Below are 19,927 nucleotides of genomic sequence, written 5' to 3' on the forward strand. Positions count from 1 at the left end.
CAGCATAAGCTCGCTGCTTGCCACACTCCCCACCACTCCCTAATGCCCCTCATACCCAATTCCTTCACTCACTTCTTATCTGCCTGCCCCTGCAAGCATCTGAATGTTTAAGTCCTGATGTGGCATAGCTCTTGGGCCCAAGAACCTAAGGGTAAGACCCATTTCTGAAGCCCACCTGCTCACGGAACAAAACCAACTGAGGTCCTGGCAGGCTGGGTGCCTGCTGCTCCCAAAGAGGTTTGAATGGGAGGAAGGGAGAAGCACATCTGCCTTGGTGCCTACCATTACTGTGGGTGTTGCCGATAATCCCGATCAAGAGCAATGCTGCTCCCCACCCCGACCCTGTGCAGGGGAGCACTGTGCTTATCTGCACTTGGATTGAGTCCTAGCTATGCTTTCATTCCCGGCATTCCCCACATGAGTTCTTCCTTGTGCTTTCTCACTTTGTAATAATAAATCTTGCATTGAATTTTTAAAAATTTGTGATAGTGGCTTTAAGTACTTTCTAGAACTATAGGGTGGGAAAGGAATGAAAGAAAGAAGAGAGAGGGATTGGGGGGAGGGGAGGAGAAAGAGTAAGACCCTTGCAGAGTGGTACCTGGCCCACAGCAGGCTCTCAGCATCAGTGTCACTGAGACTGTGGACCGTGTATCGCAGGTGCTGCCCATGAGATGATCCTGGTGCTTTGGCATGGCATTGAATGCCATCAATTGCAGAACAAGAAGTCTACTCACTCCCATTCCTATTGCACTTCCATCCTGATTATAACAAGGAGAAAGTCTGGCTTTGACGCCGGCCTGTCTTCAACATTCTCCCACCACCTGAAGTCTCCATTTCGAACAATGAAAGACCCGGCCTCAAGTTCACAACCTCAGCAGACAACAGTACTTAGCTAGAATTTAATGACACTGTGTACATTTTGTGGTATATATTCGGGGGTAATACCAAGCTTTTAAGATCATATTCATTTACGTAAGAAACCAAGTTGATATAAAAATATTAAGTCTGTAACATGCAGATACAAAGATGATGTGCATGTGACCATGAGGGACTGCGAGGCCTCTCCAGCTTCCTTCTCCATGACCTCACAGAATCATTTCATCATTAGAAAGTGGATAATCATTTTGCAGGGTCATTTCAACAACTCTTTTACTGGTTGAAAAGGACTGGGGCATGCCAGGTTGCTGGCATAGGAAGGAAGATGTGGGGGAAGTGAGACAGCAGCCCAAGGGCTGGAGTAACATAATCTGGTAGAAATACGTTTTATAAATGCCCCATTTCCCTCTTTAGTGCGAGCAAATGGCCTCAGACCTATCTTGCAGAACAGAGTGACAAATGAAAGGTGCATGCCCTGCCAATCAAAAAAATGCAATTCTGTAATGAATGGTGGAGAAAATAATTAAAATAAAAGCTGAAAAGGATTTCTGAGAGCAAGAAGCATTTAAGTGCATTGTTCTATTGCTCTGGCACATATGTTTGCTTTTTAAACTCAGCATGTTATGGGAGTGAATTATCACGCGTGCAGTGTGTGGTGCCGTACTAGGAGCTATGGATGAAGACATGGAAAGTCATGGTCCCTGCCTTCAAGGACCCACTGGGGAGGACATGTGGCTCCCCTCTTCCTTCCAAACTTGCCTCCCTCTTTTCTCTTTCATCTCTCGAGAATCTACCATGCCCTAAGCCATGGATTGGGTGCAAACATCCAATTCCACATAACCAATATATTATCAAGTGCCTACATATGCTTACTACTGTTTTAAGTGCTTTAGACATTGTGAAAAAAAGTCTACAAAGAAATGAGGAAACACGCTAACATCAGAGACAGAAAAGCACCACGGCTTATAAGTAAAACAGGACAGCATGGAAGAGAAAGCCCGGAGCTGCATGAAGCTGATGGCCCGGGACTGCCTCTCATGAACAAACCAGCTGTGCCCCCTCTTTCAAGATGCTCAGATGGGAAAAGTGCAGGACTGCACAAGCATAAGCCACGTGCTTGCTGCAGGAAGAAGGATTTCTGCCTCTGGGAGGAGGTGCTCAGCAGGGAGGGCTCTGAAGGATGAGGCAGCCTTTGTAAGTACGCAGCGCAGTCCAGGGTATCAACAATCCAGCAAACACATCTGGCTTCGGAGTCAGCAGACTTCCTGAAATCCCTTCTTGCACATCTGTCCGACGAACAGGGGTCAAAATACTGACTTCCCACCTTGCTGGCCCCATGATGCCGGGGAAATTACTCCATTCTCCACATCTCTGTCGTGTCATCTACAGACCAAGCTAACCACTGCATTCTTCCCTTCTCCTTTGCATGGGAAGAAGGCCCATGGTCTACTGGAGGGAAGGGGCAGGGAGGCATGAGGGTGAATGAGGTCCACTCTTGCAGAGGTGAAGTAACACAAGCAGAGAGCAAGGTCCAACAGCACTGTGGAGTCAGGAGGTGCAGAGGGGAATAATGGCCCACAGAGCCCTGGGAAGGGACCCCCCCCCATACCTGTGACCCAGGGAGGCACAGCCAGAGCCTTAGAAAGGGCAGTGGCTGGGGGCACTTCTTCAGGGGCAACAGGCAGGGGATGTAGTGGTGGGGAACAGGGGAGATCAAAAGGCCCGACCTTGACCTTCCAGGGCCCTGGGGACCAGGCTGTTGTAGGAGGATGTGAAGACATGACGGTCCCCCAGCAGGTGTGCAGAGCAGAGGTCTGGGGGATTCAACAGCGGGAAGCATCACAGTGGTTCCTGGTGATGGATGTTCTAAGAAAATGCCACCATTTTGGATATAAGGCCTTGTAAATCCCTGCCCTTTATGGGAAATGTGGCTTTTAAACTGATATTGTCATTTACTGTCACCTCTGCAACGGTTCTCCCAGCAGAAACACCAGGGGCCATTTATCACTAAGCATGCTTTCCTGAGAGCAGACATTTACCACAATCTGTTTTCTGGTCTCTACTATCTGGACATACTTCTTGACTTCCTGGGCCCTCAAGGCCACTGGTTGAGTGGGGAGCATGCCCAGTGTTCTTTCCTGACCCCTGTGGTGTCTGTCACTGGCCTGGGACACAGCCTTTAGCAGGCCGCTTGGGGAACAACACTCTTTAACCATTAATGTGCCGCCTTTTATTTTACAAATTGAGATTTATTTTCATTAAACCCACTCTTTTGTTGTTGTTGTTTAGTTTGATCACATAGTCTGGGTCATGCCTCTCTGCTTATCAAAGCTAGTTGTGCTTGGGCCCAGTTCTCAGCCCACAAAGCAGCCTGTGGGTTGTCAAATCTCAGACTCACAGAGTAGGAGACACGATCTAGGCTCCTGGCTGTCAAATGGGTAAGCAGCAAAAAACTCTTCCTTAAATGAAACCAGGTAGGAGTAGGGAATGCAGAAAAAGGCAGGACAGATTCAACCCCATCAACCCCAGTGACCCCTAAAGAACTTCCTGGACCCCCTAGGGCTCTGAGGAAACCAAGGGAAAACCAGTAGACACGGTCCAAGGCTTTCAGTCCACGGCTGAGAAAACTGCAGGCCAGAGAAGGACAGCATCAAATTTCCAGTTAGTGGCTAAGATCCCAATGGCAGGTCTGTTTTCCCTGTGAAATTCCTTCAGGATTTTAGGCAATTTTATGGCATCAGCCAGAAAAATGAAGGCAGTGCCATGTTCTAGAAAGTTCTAGGCTCTGTAGTCAGGCTGGGCGTGAATCTCAGCTCCAGCCCCTACTCACTGTGGGGTCTGCACAATCAACCACTCAGCTTCTGGGCGCCTCAGTTTCTGCATCTGTAGAAGATGCAGGGGAGCCACGGGGAGCTGCTGTGAGCATTCAGTGCCATGATACCCGAAGGTGCCACTTCCTCAGGGGCATCCCTGATGCCACAAAGGGATGCCAAGGTCCCCTTACTTCTCAGTTCCAGAGTTCTTGTGCTTCCTTCTCAGAACTTGCCAGAATCTTGAATTATACGCATTTGTATAATTATTTGATTTTTGCCTCTCTCCCTACCTAGAATGGGAAAGAGGACATTCCACGCAGGTGAGGCCATGTCTATTTTGCTCTGCACGTATCACCAGCACCCAGGACAGTGGCCAGCATGGAACAGGCGCGTCATAAATATGTGCTGAGCAAATGAGCTCATGAACCCAAAGGCACTGTGGCACGTGGCACTGTGGTGCAGTCTAATGCATGACCCACTGAGCCTCCCTCTGCCTCAGTAGTATGTGCAAAATGGAGAAGCAAAGCACCCACCTGACAAGGCCCTGGTGAAGAATGAATAATTTACATAAAGCACTTAGCACAATGCCAGGGACCCAGCAAGTGCTTAATAAATGTTAGTTATCAGAATCGACAGCACAGTTAGCCATCAGAATATAAAAGGTCTCCTTCCTTCTCCAACTTCACAAACTTACTCTGGATCAGAAGTACGGAGGTGAAAACACCACTTGTTCAGTCAATGCACAGAGTAGCAAAGTAATATCTACTGAGTTTAGAGGACTAAAGGGTTCACCTTTGGTTTCAGTTTCCAGGTCAGGGTGGGTCAGTGTGAGTGAAAAACCAAGGGAGCTGGCCACGTATGGCTCCCAGTGTGATATCCCTGGAGAAGGGGATATTTGCTCATTCAGTTCATCCATTCGACAAGCACTAACTGAGCATCTACTGGATGCCAAGACATGTTTGTGAGCCCTGGGAACAGAGCAGTGAAAATGCAGGCAGGAGTCCCTGCCCTTGTGGAGCCACCCTTCCTTCGTGTGCATGAAGCAAACACAGAAAATAAACTGTAATCATCCAGACAGTATGGTACTGGCACAAAAACGGACACATAGATCAATGGAACAGAACAGAGAACCCAGGAATGGATACTCACCTCTATGGTCAACTAATCTTCGACAAAGCAGGAAAGAAAGTCCAATGGAAAAAAGACAGTCTCTTCCACAAATGGTGTTGGGAAAATTGGACAGCCACATGCAGAAGAATGAAACTGGACCATTTCCTTATACCACACACAAAAATAGACTCAAAATGGTTGAAAGACCTAAATGTGAGACAGGAGTCCATCAAAATCCTAGAGGAGAACAAAAGCAACAACCTCTTTGACCTCGGCCGCAGCAACTTCTTGCTAGACACATTTCCAAAGGCAAGGGAAACAAAAGCAAAAATGAACTATTGGGACTTCATCAAGATAAAAAGCTTCTCCACAGCAAAGGAAACAGTCAACAAAACCAAAAGACAACCTACACAATGGGAGAAGGTATTTGCAAATGTCTTATCAGATAAAGGGCTAGTGTCCAAAATCTATAAAGAACTTGTCAAACTCAACACCCAAAAAACAAAAAATCCAGTCAAGAAATGGGAAAAAACATGAACAGACATTTCTCCAAAGACAACATACAAATGGCCAACAGACACATGAAAAAATGCTCCACATCACTGGGCATCAGGGAAATACAAATCAAAACCACAATGAGATATCACCTCACACCAGTCAGAATGGCTGAAGTTAACAAGTCAGGAAATGACAGATGTCGGTGAGGATGTGGAGAAAGGGGAACCCTCCTACACTGTTGGTGGGAATGCAAGCTGGTACAGCCACTCTGGAAAACAGTATGTAGGTTCCTCAAAAAGTTAAAAATAGAGCTGCCCTCTGACCCAGCAATTGCACTACTAGGTATTTACCCAAAGGATACAAATGTGATCTGAAGGGGTATGTGCACCCCAGTGTTTATAGCAGCAATGTCCACAATAGCCAAACTATGGAAAGAGCCCAGATGTCCATCAACAGATGAATGAATAAAGATATATATATATATATATATATATATATATATATATATATATATACCACATCTTTATTCAGTCCACAGCAAGCCCTGACATGGAAAAGGCACTGTCCCCATTTTGCAGATATATACACACACACACACACACACACACACACACACACACACACACACACACAACGGAATACTACTCAGCCATCAAAAAGGGTGAAATCTTATCATTTACATCAATGTGGATGAAACTGGAGGGTATTAGGCTGAGCGAAATAAATCAATCAGAGAAAGACAATTATCATATGGTTTCACTCATAGGTGGAATTTAAGAAACAAAACAGAGGAGCATAAAGGAAGGTAGGGAAAATAAAATAGGAAATCAGAGAGGGAGACAAACCATAAGAGCTCTTAGCTTTAGGAATCAGACTGAGGGTTGCTGGAGGGGAGGTGGGTGGGGGGATGGGGTAACCGGGTGACGGGCATTAAGGAGGGCATGTGATGTGATGAGCACTGGTGTTATATGCAGCTGATGAATTACTGAAATCAACCTCTGAAACTAACGATACATTATATGTTAACTAATTGAATTCAAGTAAGTTAATAAAAAAAGAAAAGCAGCAAGAGAAGTACATAATAGGCATGGTGTGTTGTAAGGTGAAATGTGCCATAGCAGATAAAGCAAAGAAGAGAGCTAGTGGACTAGGGACAGCCAGGGCGGAGTTTTAAATTTGGTGGTCACAGAAAGCCTCAAATAAAAGGTCACATTTGATAAAGATCAGAGGGATGTGAAGGGCTGTGCCTGCAGGCGGCCAGAGGAGATTATCCCAGGCACAGGGAGGCTGAGAGCGGAGACCTGAGTGGGGTGGGGAGGGCAGGTGCCTGGCTGGGGGAAGAACATCGGGGAGGCTGCCACGTGACTTCCAAAAACTTGGAGGAACAAGGGCGCTGCAGCTTCCAATTTAATTAAGCTCACTACAGCAGGTAAGCACTCCCCATTAAAATGTATTACATTCCAATGCAATGTTTGTGTCTCTTCGGATGTGAGCTTAACACAAAATTGCTGGGTGGTTAAGCATCCGCCAGCTTTGTCTGCGGCCCTCACGGGTATAACCAGGCTCCCTGCCTCCCACCAGAGTTTCATGCATATAAACCTTTCAAAGGATTTACAGGTCATTAGCCGTATTTCAGTTTTTATCAGAAGGAAGTATAATAGGGTACATCTCCCCAACAAATGATCATTTCCACAGGGCTTTCGTCCACTGGATCTCATTTGCTTTGGCCTCCACAAAGCACGGAAGTGGGGCGCCTGGGTGGCTCAGTCAGTTAAATGTCTGCCTTTGGTTCAGGTCATGATCCTGGGGTCCCTGGATCGAGCCCCAAGTATGGCTTCCTGCTCAGTGGGGGGTCTGCTTCTGCCTCAGCTCCCCACACCCGCTCCTGCTCTCTTACTCACTCTCTCTCTCTCTCAAATAAATAAAATAAAATAAATATAAAATTAATTTAAAAAAACAAGGGAGGGAGCTACTGTGCCCATTTTGCAGATGAAGAAACTTGAGGCTTTCCAACAACACCATCCTAGGAAGGGAAGGACCTTTTCCGACTTCCCACTTCCTGTCCAGTGTACAGGCACCACGTTCCTCCTTCCATTCCTCTTGAAGCATCCCTCTCCTTGAGGGCGGAGCTCATCCCTGGCTCATCTTCACATGTGGGAGGCTCACCCCCAGTCCCAGCTCACAGACGTTGGATTCAGAGACAGCAAAGGCTTTGCTGCTAGATCTGGGACTGTCAGGGTTGTGCTGGAGCTTACACTGGCTCACAGGAGTAGTTTTTCAGAAGAGTAGATTTTCAGAAATATTGCAAGCTGGTTGACATCATGTTGTCAGTTTGAATTCAACCATGTCTTAGTCCGTTTGGGCTGCTATAACAGCATACCATAGATGGGTGGCTTATAAACAGCAGAAATTTCTTTCTCATGGTCCTGGGGGCTAGAAGCTCAAGTCGAAGACAGATTTGGTGTCTGGCAAGAGTCAGGTTTCTGGTCCATACATGGCATGTTATGGTGTCCTCACAAAGCAGATGCGGAAGGGAGCTCTGTGGGCCCTCTTTTATAAAGGCACTAATCCCATTCAGGAGGGCTCCACCCTCATGACCTCATCACCTCCCAAAGGCTTCATCTCCTGATATCATCCCATTGGAGGTCAGGCTTCAACATATGAATTTGGGGAAGATACAAATATTCAGTCCACAGCAAGCCCTGACATGGAAATCAGCTAACTCTACAATTCAGGGCTTGCTGTCTTTCCCCGGGACACAGGTTGTTAAGGATTTATTTACTGCTATGTTATTGCTTCTAATCCCAATGCTGCCTCCTGCTAGCTATGTAGCTTTACACAAATTATTTAGCCCCCTGGTCCTCAGTTTCTCCAACTGTAAACTGGGAATAGTAACACCCATCCCACGAGATGCTTCTGAGGATTAATCAAGATATATAACAGGAAAAGAGCCATGCAATGTAGGTGATCCATAAAGAGTGGTGTTACTAATATTATCAAGCATTGAAGAAGTGTGGGATGAATTTCGTATATCCCCATGGGCCAAGGAGACTCCTAATTACAGAAAAACACATGGGAAACATCAGAGCAGTCAGAAATGGGCATAAGAAGGTGTCGTGGTGGGTCAGGAGATGAGGAGAGCAGAGTACCCCAAAGACCAACAGCAGGTCCGAGGTAAGTCTTTGCTCTTCCAAATGACCTTGGGCAAATCCTATGCCCTTCCTGATTGATTGCAGGATCCCCCATTCACCCACAGGGATTGTCTGATACACCAAGGCCCGTGCCCCGGGCCCAGCCCCACCTTCCGTGCTCCCTGTGTTTGCACGGCACGACCTCTGTCTCCTCACCGGGCAGTCCAAAATTTTGGAAATCTGTCATCTTGAAAGCACAAGCTGGAAGTTATGAGTGATGTTAACAAATCCTAGAACAGTAAAGTTTGTGAAAAGGATCCTGGACAAGACAGCATCACATCCTGCCCCCTTTATTAAGGCAGTTTCCATGGTGATGGAGCTTGAAGAGGTTATTACTTACTGGGAAAACCCCATGAGCATTTTCCATCTGTGTGTCCGGGATGGACCAGGAAATCACCTGACCCCAAGAACATGGGGGACATGAGTAATCTATATATTTTTAAAATTATCCCAGGACCCCAAAGGACAGTGGCTACTCAAGATGTCAGGAAGAGAGCAGGGGAGCACGTCAACTATTGGCTTAATGTCTGTCCTCTTGCATCTGCAAGCTCTGTGAAGACAGAGAGTGACTCTGGCTCAGTGTTCTGTTTCCGATGCTGGCACGGTGTTTGCCATATCGCATGCAGGCCCTTAGCACGGCATGCATGAACTTCCTGGCCATCAGACGCTGGGAATACAGAGATGAATAAGATGTGGTCCATCCCCCAAGCAGCTCCTTCCTGATGGTGGCAACAGACCCACAAGCAGATAAATGTGACTGAGCTGCCTTGTTCGATAAGAGAGTCCAGGAGAATGCACCCCCAGTTGGGGGCATGTCTGGCAGTGCCGAAGAAGCTCGATGGCAGACGTGAACCTGGCCTATAAATTGCAAGAGGGCAAGGTTCTCTTCATCCCCGTACCCTGAGAAAGTAAGACAGCACCTGGTACACAATAAGGGTCCAGTACATGCCTATTTAATGAATGGATACTTGAGGGAGGAGAAGCAGAAGTTCTCACAGTGAACAAAGGGAGACAGTGTTCTAGGAGGGAGAAACGGCTTGTGCAAAAGCCGGAGGGATGAAGACAGCAAGACGAATGACAGGTGCCACTCGTCAGTTGGTTGGGTTGGAACAAAAAAAATGGAGCAAGATGGTAGCAGAGGTTGGTGTCAGCAGAAGAGACTAGCACAGTGTCAGACGCGGGGTCATGGAGAGACATGAAGTCTGTGGGTGTGGGGACGCCACTGCTGGGTTCTACATAGAGAGATGGGAACCTCAGGTTTGCACTTTGGCAAGATTCGCCCAGTGCCATGGGCTCAATGTTTGTGTCCTCCCCGACCAAAAGTCATATGCTGAAACCCTAGTCCCCAGTGTGATGGTATTTGGAGATGGGGCCTCTGGGTGAGAAGTAGGTTATCAGGTGGAGCCCTCATGATGGGATTAGTGCCCCTTTAAGAAGGAACGAGAGAGGGGCGCCTGGGTGGCTCAGTCGTTAAGCATCTGCCTTCGGCTCAGGTCATGATCCCAGGGTCCTGGGATCGAGCCCCGCATCGGGCTCCCAGCTCAGCGGGAAGCCTGCTTCTCCCTCTCCCACCCACCCCCCGCCCCCACTTGTGTTCCCTCTCGCTGTCTCTGTCAAATAAATAAATAAAGTCTTAAAAAAAAAAAAAAAAAGGAAGGAACGAGAGAGAGAGAAGGAGCTCTTTCTCCCCCTCACCCCATATGAGGACCCAGCAGGAACACTGCCACCTGCCCACCAAGAAGGCGGTCACCAGACCCTACCATGCCGGCATCCTGACCACCACTTCCAGCCTCCAGAACGGTGAGAAATACACTTTGTTGTGTACACCGCCTCGTCTATCAGAATCCAGGATGGCAGCCCGAAATGACTAGGACACCCTAGTAGGGCAGAGTGGTGATGGATGGGGGGGGCTGAATATCAAAATGCCAGGTGGGAGGCTGTAGCAATAGTCAAGGCCAGCGATGATTATTTTTATGGAAATGAGGCTGCTCAGCAACTAGGGATTGTACGGGGCTTTTATCCTTCATCAAAGGTTCCCGGGGGGTGGAGGTGGGGGGGGTGCCAGTCTCTGCCCTCCCCCCAAACTCCTTCCTGCCCCCCCTCCTTCAGTCAGAGCAGCCCCACATTTAAACACCTTACACAGTTAACTTTGGTCAAAGTCTCTGCACTTACAACCTCTAATTTAAGTGGTTCTTTCTTAGCTCAGAGTGGTGCGCTGAGATCTGTGTCTTGACTCGGTCCATCGCTACTCAGGGAAGCTTCTAGAAACACACACTGGCTATGAGGACTGTCTGAAATGATTGCAGGTTGTCTGACCTCAATCTCTCCTGCCAGGTATTCATTTCCACAGTGACTTCAGTGGTTAAATGGGCAGGGGAGGCACCTGAGCAATTTTAAATGAAACATTTTAACAGCTAGTCTAGTAAATGTAGGCAATCCGATAAGTGGAAACGGGTTTTGAAAATGAGAATGGGGGACTAAGTGAGTTGTGCAAGCAACGGAGGCCCGCCCGAGTGAGCAGTGCTAAGATGGTCAACACTACCTCCCGTCCTCCATCCAGTGGCCGCCTCTTGCCCGAGACCGTGCGGGCACCTGCTCCCTAGGACCCGTCTGGTCCTTCCAGCTGCTGTATGGCGTAGTATCCTTCTTTTCCCATTTTACAAGGAAGGGAACTGAGATGCAAAGAGAATCAATTTGCTCTTGAGGCCTCTATATTCCATGACCTGGCAGGCTTCAGCCCCAGAAGCTCATTTTCTCACAGCTCTGCAGACTGGAAGCCTGAGCTCAGGGTGCCCACATCGCCGGGTTCTGGTGAGAAGCCTCCTCCTGGCTTGTAGACAGCAGCCTTCTTGCTGCGTCCGCACGGGGCGGAGAGACACTCTTCATCTTCACAGGCCACCATCTGTTCTGTTCGGCGCCCCACCCTAATGACCTCATATCACCTTAATAGCCACCTGAAGGCTGTCCCCAGATACGGTCACACTGGGGAATAGGGCATCAATATATGAATTGGGGGGCGGTGGGTACTCGGTTCAGTCCATTGCAGCCTCGCAGAGTGTTAAGAGGCAGGGCTGCCATGGGAACCCAGGGGGTCAGACTCAGAGCCCGAGTGCTGAAACACCCCCCCATCTCCCTCCTACCCTCCTCTTCCCCCACCTCTCTCCTGCCCTCCTCACCCCCCCTTCCACCTCTGCAGGGCTCCTGCTAATGCACCACCCTCACCCTCCTATGGGTGTGATTTCTCATTCCTTTCCCTTTGTCCCCCGAGTCTGAAGCCATAGAGAGCAAAACAGCGGCACTTTAGAACAGGTGAAAGTATTGCTCTTGACGACAACTTGGATCATCACAGGCTTGGGAGCACACATCATTCATTCCTCAAAGGCAAAACTGCCATGCAAATCATCAATGCCCAGCCTTCACCCTCTCAGTTATAGAGCACGTCAGCAAAAAAGCAGAAGAGGCACGGTGAGGATTTCCAAGGCTGCAATAATTCACTCTCCTTGTAATGAGATGAAAAGCTGACATATAATTAATGCAAAGCGGCGGTGTTCTTATGAACCCATCAAGCAATTCCCCACTCTGCTCCCTTCCAGCAGGGGCAGAGAGATGGCCAAATAGAGGCCTGGCAGGAGGGTCTCCGTGCAGGGGGCAAGGGCTGGGCCTTCTCACGGCAGCTGTGGGGGAGGGGCTGATGCCAGACAGCCTGGCTTCGGTCCCATCTCCTCCACTTACTCGCAGTGGGACTCAGTTACCCCATCTGTATAATGGAGACAGTAATATTAGGATAACACTAGGAAACCAGCGAGGCTGTTAAGAGGACTAGGGAAGTTAGGGATACTTATCAGTAAATGTTAGAGGTCATTTCCCTACAAAACTGAAAACCTCAGGGCACAGTGGGATGGTGTTGAGTTTGAATCACAGTTCGATTGATTCAGGCAGGCAATGAGCTGCTTTGAGCCCTGCTTTCCCTCTCTGAGGAAGGGAGCCCACAGCCCTCACCTTGCAGCAGGTGACGGGCTCCGACCACCTGGCAGGCACACTACGGTTTCCCAGAAACAGGTTCCAGTCTCCCTCTGCGGGTCTCCATCTCCTCCCTCATTCTGGGTTCCAGAGACGCAGGTGAGACCCACCTCCTGCCCCTCCCCTGCTGCTTTGGGAATGGGCATGTGACCCGAGCCAGGTCCATCCCCCCCATGCCCTTCATCCTCTGCTGGGGTTGTTGGGCTACCAGAGGTCAGAGCAAGCAGTAGTCAGCGAGAGCCATGGTAACCCCGGGGGGAAAGCCAGAGAGAGGCAGAGAGACCAAAGCCGCAGGAATTCTATGCCTCTTCACCATAAAACCCGAGAAATTCTGTTTTGCGCTGAAGCCAGTTTAAGTTTCTGCCCCCATAGCTGGATAAATCCTGAGCCATACCGTGTGCGAAGGAAGTGCTCACGACTGACCGACGGACTGAGCGGCACTTCACCGCTGTTCGCTCAGAGCCAGCAGGGACACTGTCCATCTGTTTATCACATAGTCCCAGACACACGGACTTATAACCTCTTACAGTGGGCAATATTTTCATTTACAGAAAACATACCTTCCTATCCCTCCCTCTCAGCTCATTCTCCAAACAGCCCTAGCAGTAAGCCAGAGCATTAGTTTTCTTTTTTTTTTTTTTAGAGTGAGGGTGGGGAGGGGCAGAGGCAGAGGGAGAGAGAGAATCTCAAGCAGGCTCCACGCCCAGCGCAGAACTTGACACGGGGCTCGATCTCACGACCCTGAGATCATGACCTGAGCCGAAATCAAGAGTCGGACCTTTCACCGACTGAGCCACCCAGGCGGCCCAGCTAGGACATTATTATCATCATTAATGGGTGACAGTTCGAGATGCAACTCCAAACTCTGGCAGCCGTTCACTCCCTCTTGCTCACAATGGGGACGCAACGCCATGGGGCCCAACAACTGCAGAGAGCTCCCTCCCTTACCCCTCACAGTCCCGTAATCATGGGTGTGTGACATTAACCCGTGTCTAGGAGCACATAAACAGCATGGAAAGGCGGTGCCTTCAGAGGGACCGCTCCAACCTAACCCCCTCCTTCAACACGCATCACGCGTCTGGGCGTGCATCCAGACCCCTCGCTCCACTCTAAGGAGTCCTCTGGAAGGGGTTATTTCCCACAAACCACCGAAGTGTTTGGATCACTGCCTGGAGACACAGAGAACTTGCACTTGTTTCTCAGGCTCGAGCTTGTAACACAGAGTTAGGCTTATCCCCATGGAGACGCCCAGGTGTGAGGCGTCTGCCCGGCGTACTGTGGTTTTCCCAAGCAGGACAACTCATGTTGCCTTGGTCTATCACCCTTATTCGGGGTGCCTCTGAGCAGGGAGAGCAATGGAAATAATGGGTGGTAGCCTATTAGGAATATGCACTAGACTAGACTTTCCCATTGGGGGGTCACTAATGATGCTCAACTGAGGTGCAGAATGAAACGGCCAGAATGTGTTTCCTAGAACAGCCTGTTCTGCCCCCTTCAACAAAACCAAGCTCCGGGGACACTGAGCAAGTACCTCCTCTAATATGTCTGTGACTGTGTCAGACTCCCAGAACCAAAGAACCAAGAGAGCTCCTGCCTTCAAGGAGCAAGCGATTCCTTGGTAAGCCCAGAGATTTGGGTTCGGGCTCACTGTGGGAAAGGCTGTGCTGGGTGGGTCAGGCACAGAGCAGATGGAGACGGTGAGGGGCACTCAGCTGGCCTGCGGGTTAGGGAAGGCTCCTGCCCCAAGTGCCTCCTAAGCTGGATGAAAGGAATGTGCGGGATTCGCTTAGAGGAAGTGAGCGCAGTGCGGTGCGGCACGGGGTGGAGGGGAGATGCTGGTGGAAATTTCACGGAGAGGAAATGTCATTGCAAAGGCACAGGGGCAGGTAACCACCGGCAGGTGGCATTTCAAGGATGCCAATTTAAAGCAGAGAAAATAGCCGGGATGGGATGCAGAGAAAGTTCTAGAACATGGATCATGGCCTGCCTTATGGGCCAGATTCAGAACTTGGAATTTAGCCTATCCATACTGGCCAGCCATCCTGAGGCCTTCTTGCCATCAACACTATGGGCGACATTTTTTAAAAAGCTGAAGTCCCTTCTATTTGGCTTTCTCTTACAGCATCCCGCATGTTTCCTCAGAAATACAAAAGCCTTCTCTTCAAAATCTATTTTCAGCTCTGATTCGTCAGGTAAGAGAACAGAATTAAAATTAAAAGTGAGCAGATGCTTCCAGATTTCATGAAGGAATGTACTCCACAAAATATCCATCAGAGAACGTAACTCTACAGAATATTCAAGAGTGTCTGCATCCAGAAAGTTTCACTTCTCTCTACCAGGCAGAAGCTCCCTTTCAGCAGAGTGGGCTTTGCACGTGGCTCCGCGGTGAGGATGCCCCCGGAACCCCGCATGCAATCACTCACCACAGGTTGACCAAGAAAGGGTGCTCCAGCCCCTGCATGATCTGGAGTTCCCGGAACACGTTCCGAACCTCGTCCCTCTCGATGCATTTCTGCTTGTTCATGTACTTCATTGCGTACATTTTCTTCGTGTCTCGCTTCTGCACGATGCATACCTGAGTAACAGCCAGAGGGGAGAACATTCAGGCCAACATTTACCAAAAGAAAATAAAAAAAAAAGGCGGCCCCTCCCTGCACGTCGACCTCTGGGTTTAAACCTCTGTTCTGAGAAGTTGCTAGCAGAGCGGCTCTGGCCACGCCACAACCTCTCCGCATCTGTAAAACCGAGGAGTTGGACCAGATCCACCTGTTCCTCAGACACCTACGCGAAGCATTAGCTGTGTGCTAAGTGCTGGAAAAGGAGCTGCAGGTACGGAACACGGAAGGGGCAGCCGTGCCCTCAAGGGGCGCACAGACCGGGAGGAAAACAGACAAACGCACACCAATGTCCGCAGCGCGGAGGCACATGCCGTTGGTGCCCACTGTATCCGCTGGCCCTCCCCACCTGAGCGCACACCTGCCTGCTAGCCTGGCTTTTCTCTGCTCAAGGACTCTCTCTGCCATCAGTGCCCACTTGCTGCCCAGGCAACAGGCTGGCGATGCCAGAGAACAAGGCCGGCAGGGCCGCATCCGTACCCCAGGACTCTCGCCCGTTCCGCGGGGTAAGTCTGAGAAGTGGCCCACGGGGCACCCGCCTTGACGGCACACCCTTTACTGGCAGTCTTCCTGCCTCCCCTCCCCTGACTCACTTCCCAACTCACCTCCCCGTGCTGTTTGCACCTCTCCAGCGCCCTGACTCGAGTCCTCGCCTTGCACCCTGCTCCCAGGGATCCCCAATCTCAGGCACTGGGGGAGCAAAGGCGGAGCGTGACGCCATGATGGCAGCTTCTGGGTACCGAGCACTTTACTGAGGGCCAGATGCTGAGCAAATGCTCTCCCTGACAATCCACTCAAGGGCCTCTCCAATAAATCTTCCGTCTTCCCCCAAGCACAGGAAGTGGTGGCCCTGAGCGTACTAATTCATGCGCCCAGCATCCAACAAGCCCCTATGTGTCAGGACAGAGAGTCAAACCCAGACAGTCTGACTCTGGAGTGAACCCCTTGCCGGGGCCGCGGGGGCAGGTGGGAGGATGGGCCATCAGGGAGGGCTCCCTGGAGGAGTTTGTGCCAGAGCACGAGCACAGAAGGATGGAACGATGGGAAGGAAGAGGCTTCTAGGGAAACGGAAGAGTGTACAGGAGGACCCGGGGCCCGAGGACACGCGGCAAGGAGTGCGGTGCGGCGGGAAACGTTCGTGTGCACCGTGAACAGCTAACAAGGACTGTATTAGCCAGTCCTCCCGAAGACTTGATGACGTATTGGCCTTACTTCCTCAGGCCACCGTAACACAGAGCCACAGCCTGGGCGGCTTACCACAAGACGCCTACCGTCTCTCAGTTCTAGAAGCCAGAGGACCAAAGTCAAGGCGTCAGCAGGGCCGTGCCCCTCTGAGGCTGCAAGGGAGGGTCCTTCCTTGCTTCTTCCGGCTTCTGGTGGCAGCCGGCGCCCCTGGGCATCCCTGGGCTTGCAGCAGGCACTTTGATCTGGCCTCTCTGTCTCGTGGCCTTCTCCCCTCTGTGTGTCTGCATCTCTGTGTCCAAATTTCACCTTCTTCTTAAGGATGCCAGTCATTGGATTCAGGGCCCACTCTACTCCTGTATGACCTCATCAGAACTAATTACATCTGCAAAGACCCTATTGCAAATAAGCTCCATTCTGAGGTTCCACGAGGAGGTGAATTTTGGGTGACACTATTCAACCCCGTACAGCTAGCTATTACTACGGTCCTCGCTTATCAGATAAAGGGAGAGAGGCACAGGGAGGCTACAGACCCTCCTCACATCTCTGGACTCAAACCCAGACCCTGCCTCCCCAGCAGGTACTTTCCACCAACATGCTTCCTCCCTGAGAACAGGGCACTCGAGACAGAAGGCCAGGGATAAGATCATGGGCCTGGGCTCCCATCTCAGGAGCTTGGGGTCTTCTCCAGAGTACCACATTGCTCCTCTGCTGGAAATCAGACTCCTTCTAGCTCTGACATGCCATGAATGTTTGAGGCAGATGCAAGACAATGGGGAGAGCCTGAACTCCAGCTCACGCTTCGCTTCTGCTTCCCTGAGTCCGTCTCTGGCTCTGTCTGAACGGAGTTAGCCAGGCCCACCCTGGACCCCTGGAGGGGGGAAACGATATGAGACTACAGGAGACTGAGGAAGTAGAAGTGCCCAGCATATCAGGGAGTGATAAATGTCCTGAATCTTAATGTCTTAAACAGCACATTTCATGCCCCCTCCAAAAGGAGGTTCTTCCAGGCAGTAAAATCACCGGCATGAGACTGAAGGTCCATGGGGTCACATTTCCTCCTGACCTGCTGGGGTAGTTGAGTGGAGACCTCCACACTGCAGAACCAAGGAAGTGGGGACACTTGGGAGCAGCCCCCAGGCTTTGTCTCAGGCAGGTGGCTGAGGCACAGAGAATGGAATGAACAAAACCAGAGAGGAGGGGAAGGGCAGGGGAAGGGCAGCCTTAGTAACTGGTTGAGCAACTATTCTCAACAAGAGATGTCCACGTCCTCACCCCCAGAGCCCGGGAATGTGACCTTATCAGGATAAAGGGCCTTTGCAGATGTAATCAAGAGTCTTGAGATGAGATCGCTCTGGATTAGGGTGGGCTCTAAATCCAACCAGTGTCTTTATAATAAGAGAAAAGAAGCAAGAAGACCCAGAGGAGAGGGGGATGTGACCGTGTAGGCAGAGCTGGGAGAGATGACACGTCTACAGACCGAGGAACCCCGAGCATTGCTGGCAACCCCCTAAGAGAGAGGCACACACATGCATCCTCCCTCGAGCCTTCAGAACCCTGAGATCAACTTCTGCTCTAAGCCACCAGCCTGTGATTCTTTGTTACGGCGACCAAAGAATACCGAACAGTCTGTCCCTGTTCCTCATCCACCTGCGGCTGACCGACTCGGCCAAGCGCCTCTGTGACCCTGACTCTCCTGCACGTGTGTGTGTGGGAGGACTGACCCTCCCAGGTCTACGGTCAGCTCTCCATGGAGCCCAGCCCAGCATGTGGGCCACGCAGACACCCAGTAAACGCGGGCTGGTGGGTGATGGATGGACGGATGCCTGGAACCCAACCCTGAGCCCTGAAACAGGGGGCACTGAGTGCACTTGGCTCCCACAGTCCGTGTTTCCCAGGACCCCACATTCCAGTCCAAACCCACGCCTGTGTTCTCTCCACGTGAGTCCCTGCGAGCACAGGAATTTCTGCTATTTAGAGTCTAATGCGTGAAATTTCAGACAGGAAAATTTCACTGTCGTAACTTCCTAAGCGGACGGTCCCACCTCTGATCTGGTCTCTGCAGGTGTCCTGCTGCCGAGTGGGTACTTCTGAAAAATGGAACTGGAAAGATGGGATCCTTCAAGGGCTTTCTTTCCCCTCAGGAAACATTCAAGGTGTGTATCTCGGCATTCCAAGCCCTCCCTGCCTACGTTAGCTCTGACACACACAGGTGTGGGCACACACATGCACACACAGCACAGAGAGCACACACACACAACACTCGCGCACACACACAAATCCACACCACATACGAATACACCACGCCAACTATCTCAAACCCTTTAGGACTTCTTTAGAATTCCTCCATCTCCAAACTGCCTTCTACCCTTTTTGCCTCCTCCCCCGCCCTCTCACCCTCTAACTCTGTGCCCGTTCATTGCTTTCTTTAGGAAGCTTCCCTTTATCCTTGAAGTCCATATTTAGACCCTTCCCAATGGGCTCCCAGAGCCCCTATTTTTAGCAAGCTGCTTCACACACTGGATTATGAATCCTGTGCTGTTTCATATGCTGGATTATGAAGCTTGCGCTCCTTCCTAGCACTGGATTATAAATCCCTGTTTACTGTCCAATGGTCAGAACCCAGGCATCATGAAGGCAGGGGCCAGGCTGCCTGGTTCCCTATCGAACCCCAGACTTTCAGGGGCTCAGACATGTGAATTCACCACCTTGGCCCGGGACTCCTGGCAGGAGCATCTTCTGTTCCCTCTGCTTAGAATACCCTCTGGCAGGCTTCCCCGGGCGTCACTCCCTGAAGGCATCATGGCCTCCTGATCCCAAGGCCTCCCTGACGCTGACCTCCAGGCCTGAGGCAGAGGCCACAGAGGAGCTGGATTTCCTTGACAACCGTGTCCACCATGCCCTGTGTGGCCGCAAGCGGGTCAGCATCCTTCGTGCCACCATATTAACAATGGAAGAGGAAGGGCTTCTGTTCCTCCAAGCTCCCCATCCCATGGCAACCTCGTGATGAAGGGAATCTGTTGAAAGCTCATGAGCTCATGGCAGGTGCTCCAGAGGCCAGGTGAGCACTCCTCTCCACCAGGTGACTGCCCAGGTCCTGGGAACCTCCAACTTCAAAAGAGAAGAGCTGGGTTCCCGGCAGCACCACAGCGCCATACAGCACGGCACAGATTTCCAGGAGAAATCACAACCAATGAGGCAGAGAGTGAGCAGTTTGGCCAACGCCGCCCAAGCTGCCAAAAGGCAAACACTCAATTAGCATTCCTCATTATTCTAATTCAATTAGGAACTGATGGTATCACTATGAATCACAATTTGTTGGGACGGATAAATAAATGCTAGCTAGCGTGGATTTCAGGTGACTTGCCGGAAGAAAGGCACGTGTCACGCAGACATCTCCACGTGGGAGTGGAGAAGGGGACCGATGCATGTTGCAAACCTCCACAGCCCCGGCGTCCGGGGGTCTCCAGTCCCACTTCACATTCAGATTGCTGGTGATGTGGGTTCTGCAGCACACCCAGGGGTCTGGGAGGGCCCTGGGGTTTTGTGGTTTTTAAAAGGTCCCCCGGAAAGTCTGATGTGCAGGCTGGTTGAGATCCCTTTGCTGGGCTCCAGGAAAGTC

General features: G+C 50.6%; 1 protein-coding gene across 1 annotated transcript in view; it reads right to left on the reverse strand.

Moving 5' to 3' along the window:
- Window positions 1-19,927, reverse strand: part of STK32B (serine/threonine kinase 32B) — a 365,972-nt gene that overhangs the window by 234,283 nt on the left and 111,762 nt on the right. The window contains exon 3 of the mRNA XM_032397296.1: window positions 14,932-15,083. Within this exon, the coding sequence (XP_032253187.1) occupies window positions 14,932-15,083 (152 nt within the window). The remainder of the gene's footprint in view (window positions 1-14,931; window positions 15,084-19,927) is intronic.

This window comes from Phoca vitulina, unplaced genomic scaffold (genome assembly GCF_004348235.1).
Source record: "Phoca vitulina isolate PV1807 unplaced genomic scaffold, GSC_HSeal_1.0 scaffold3, whole genome shotgun sequence".
Taxonomy (NCBI): domain Eukaryota; kingdom Metazoa; phylum Chordata; class Mammalia; order Carnivora; family Phocidae; genus Phoca; species Phoca vitulina.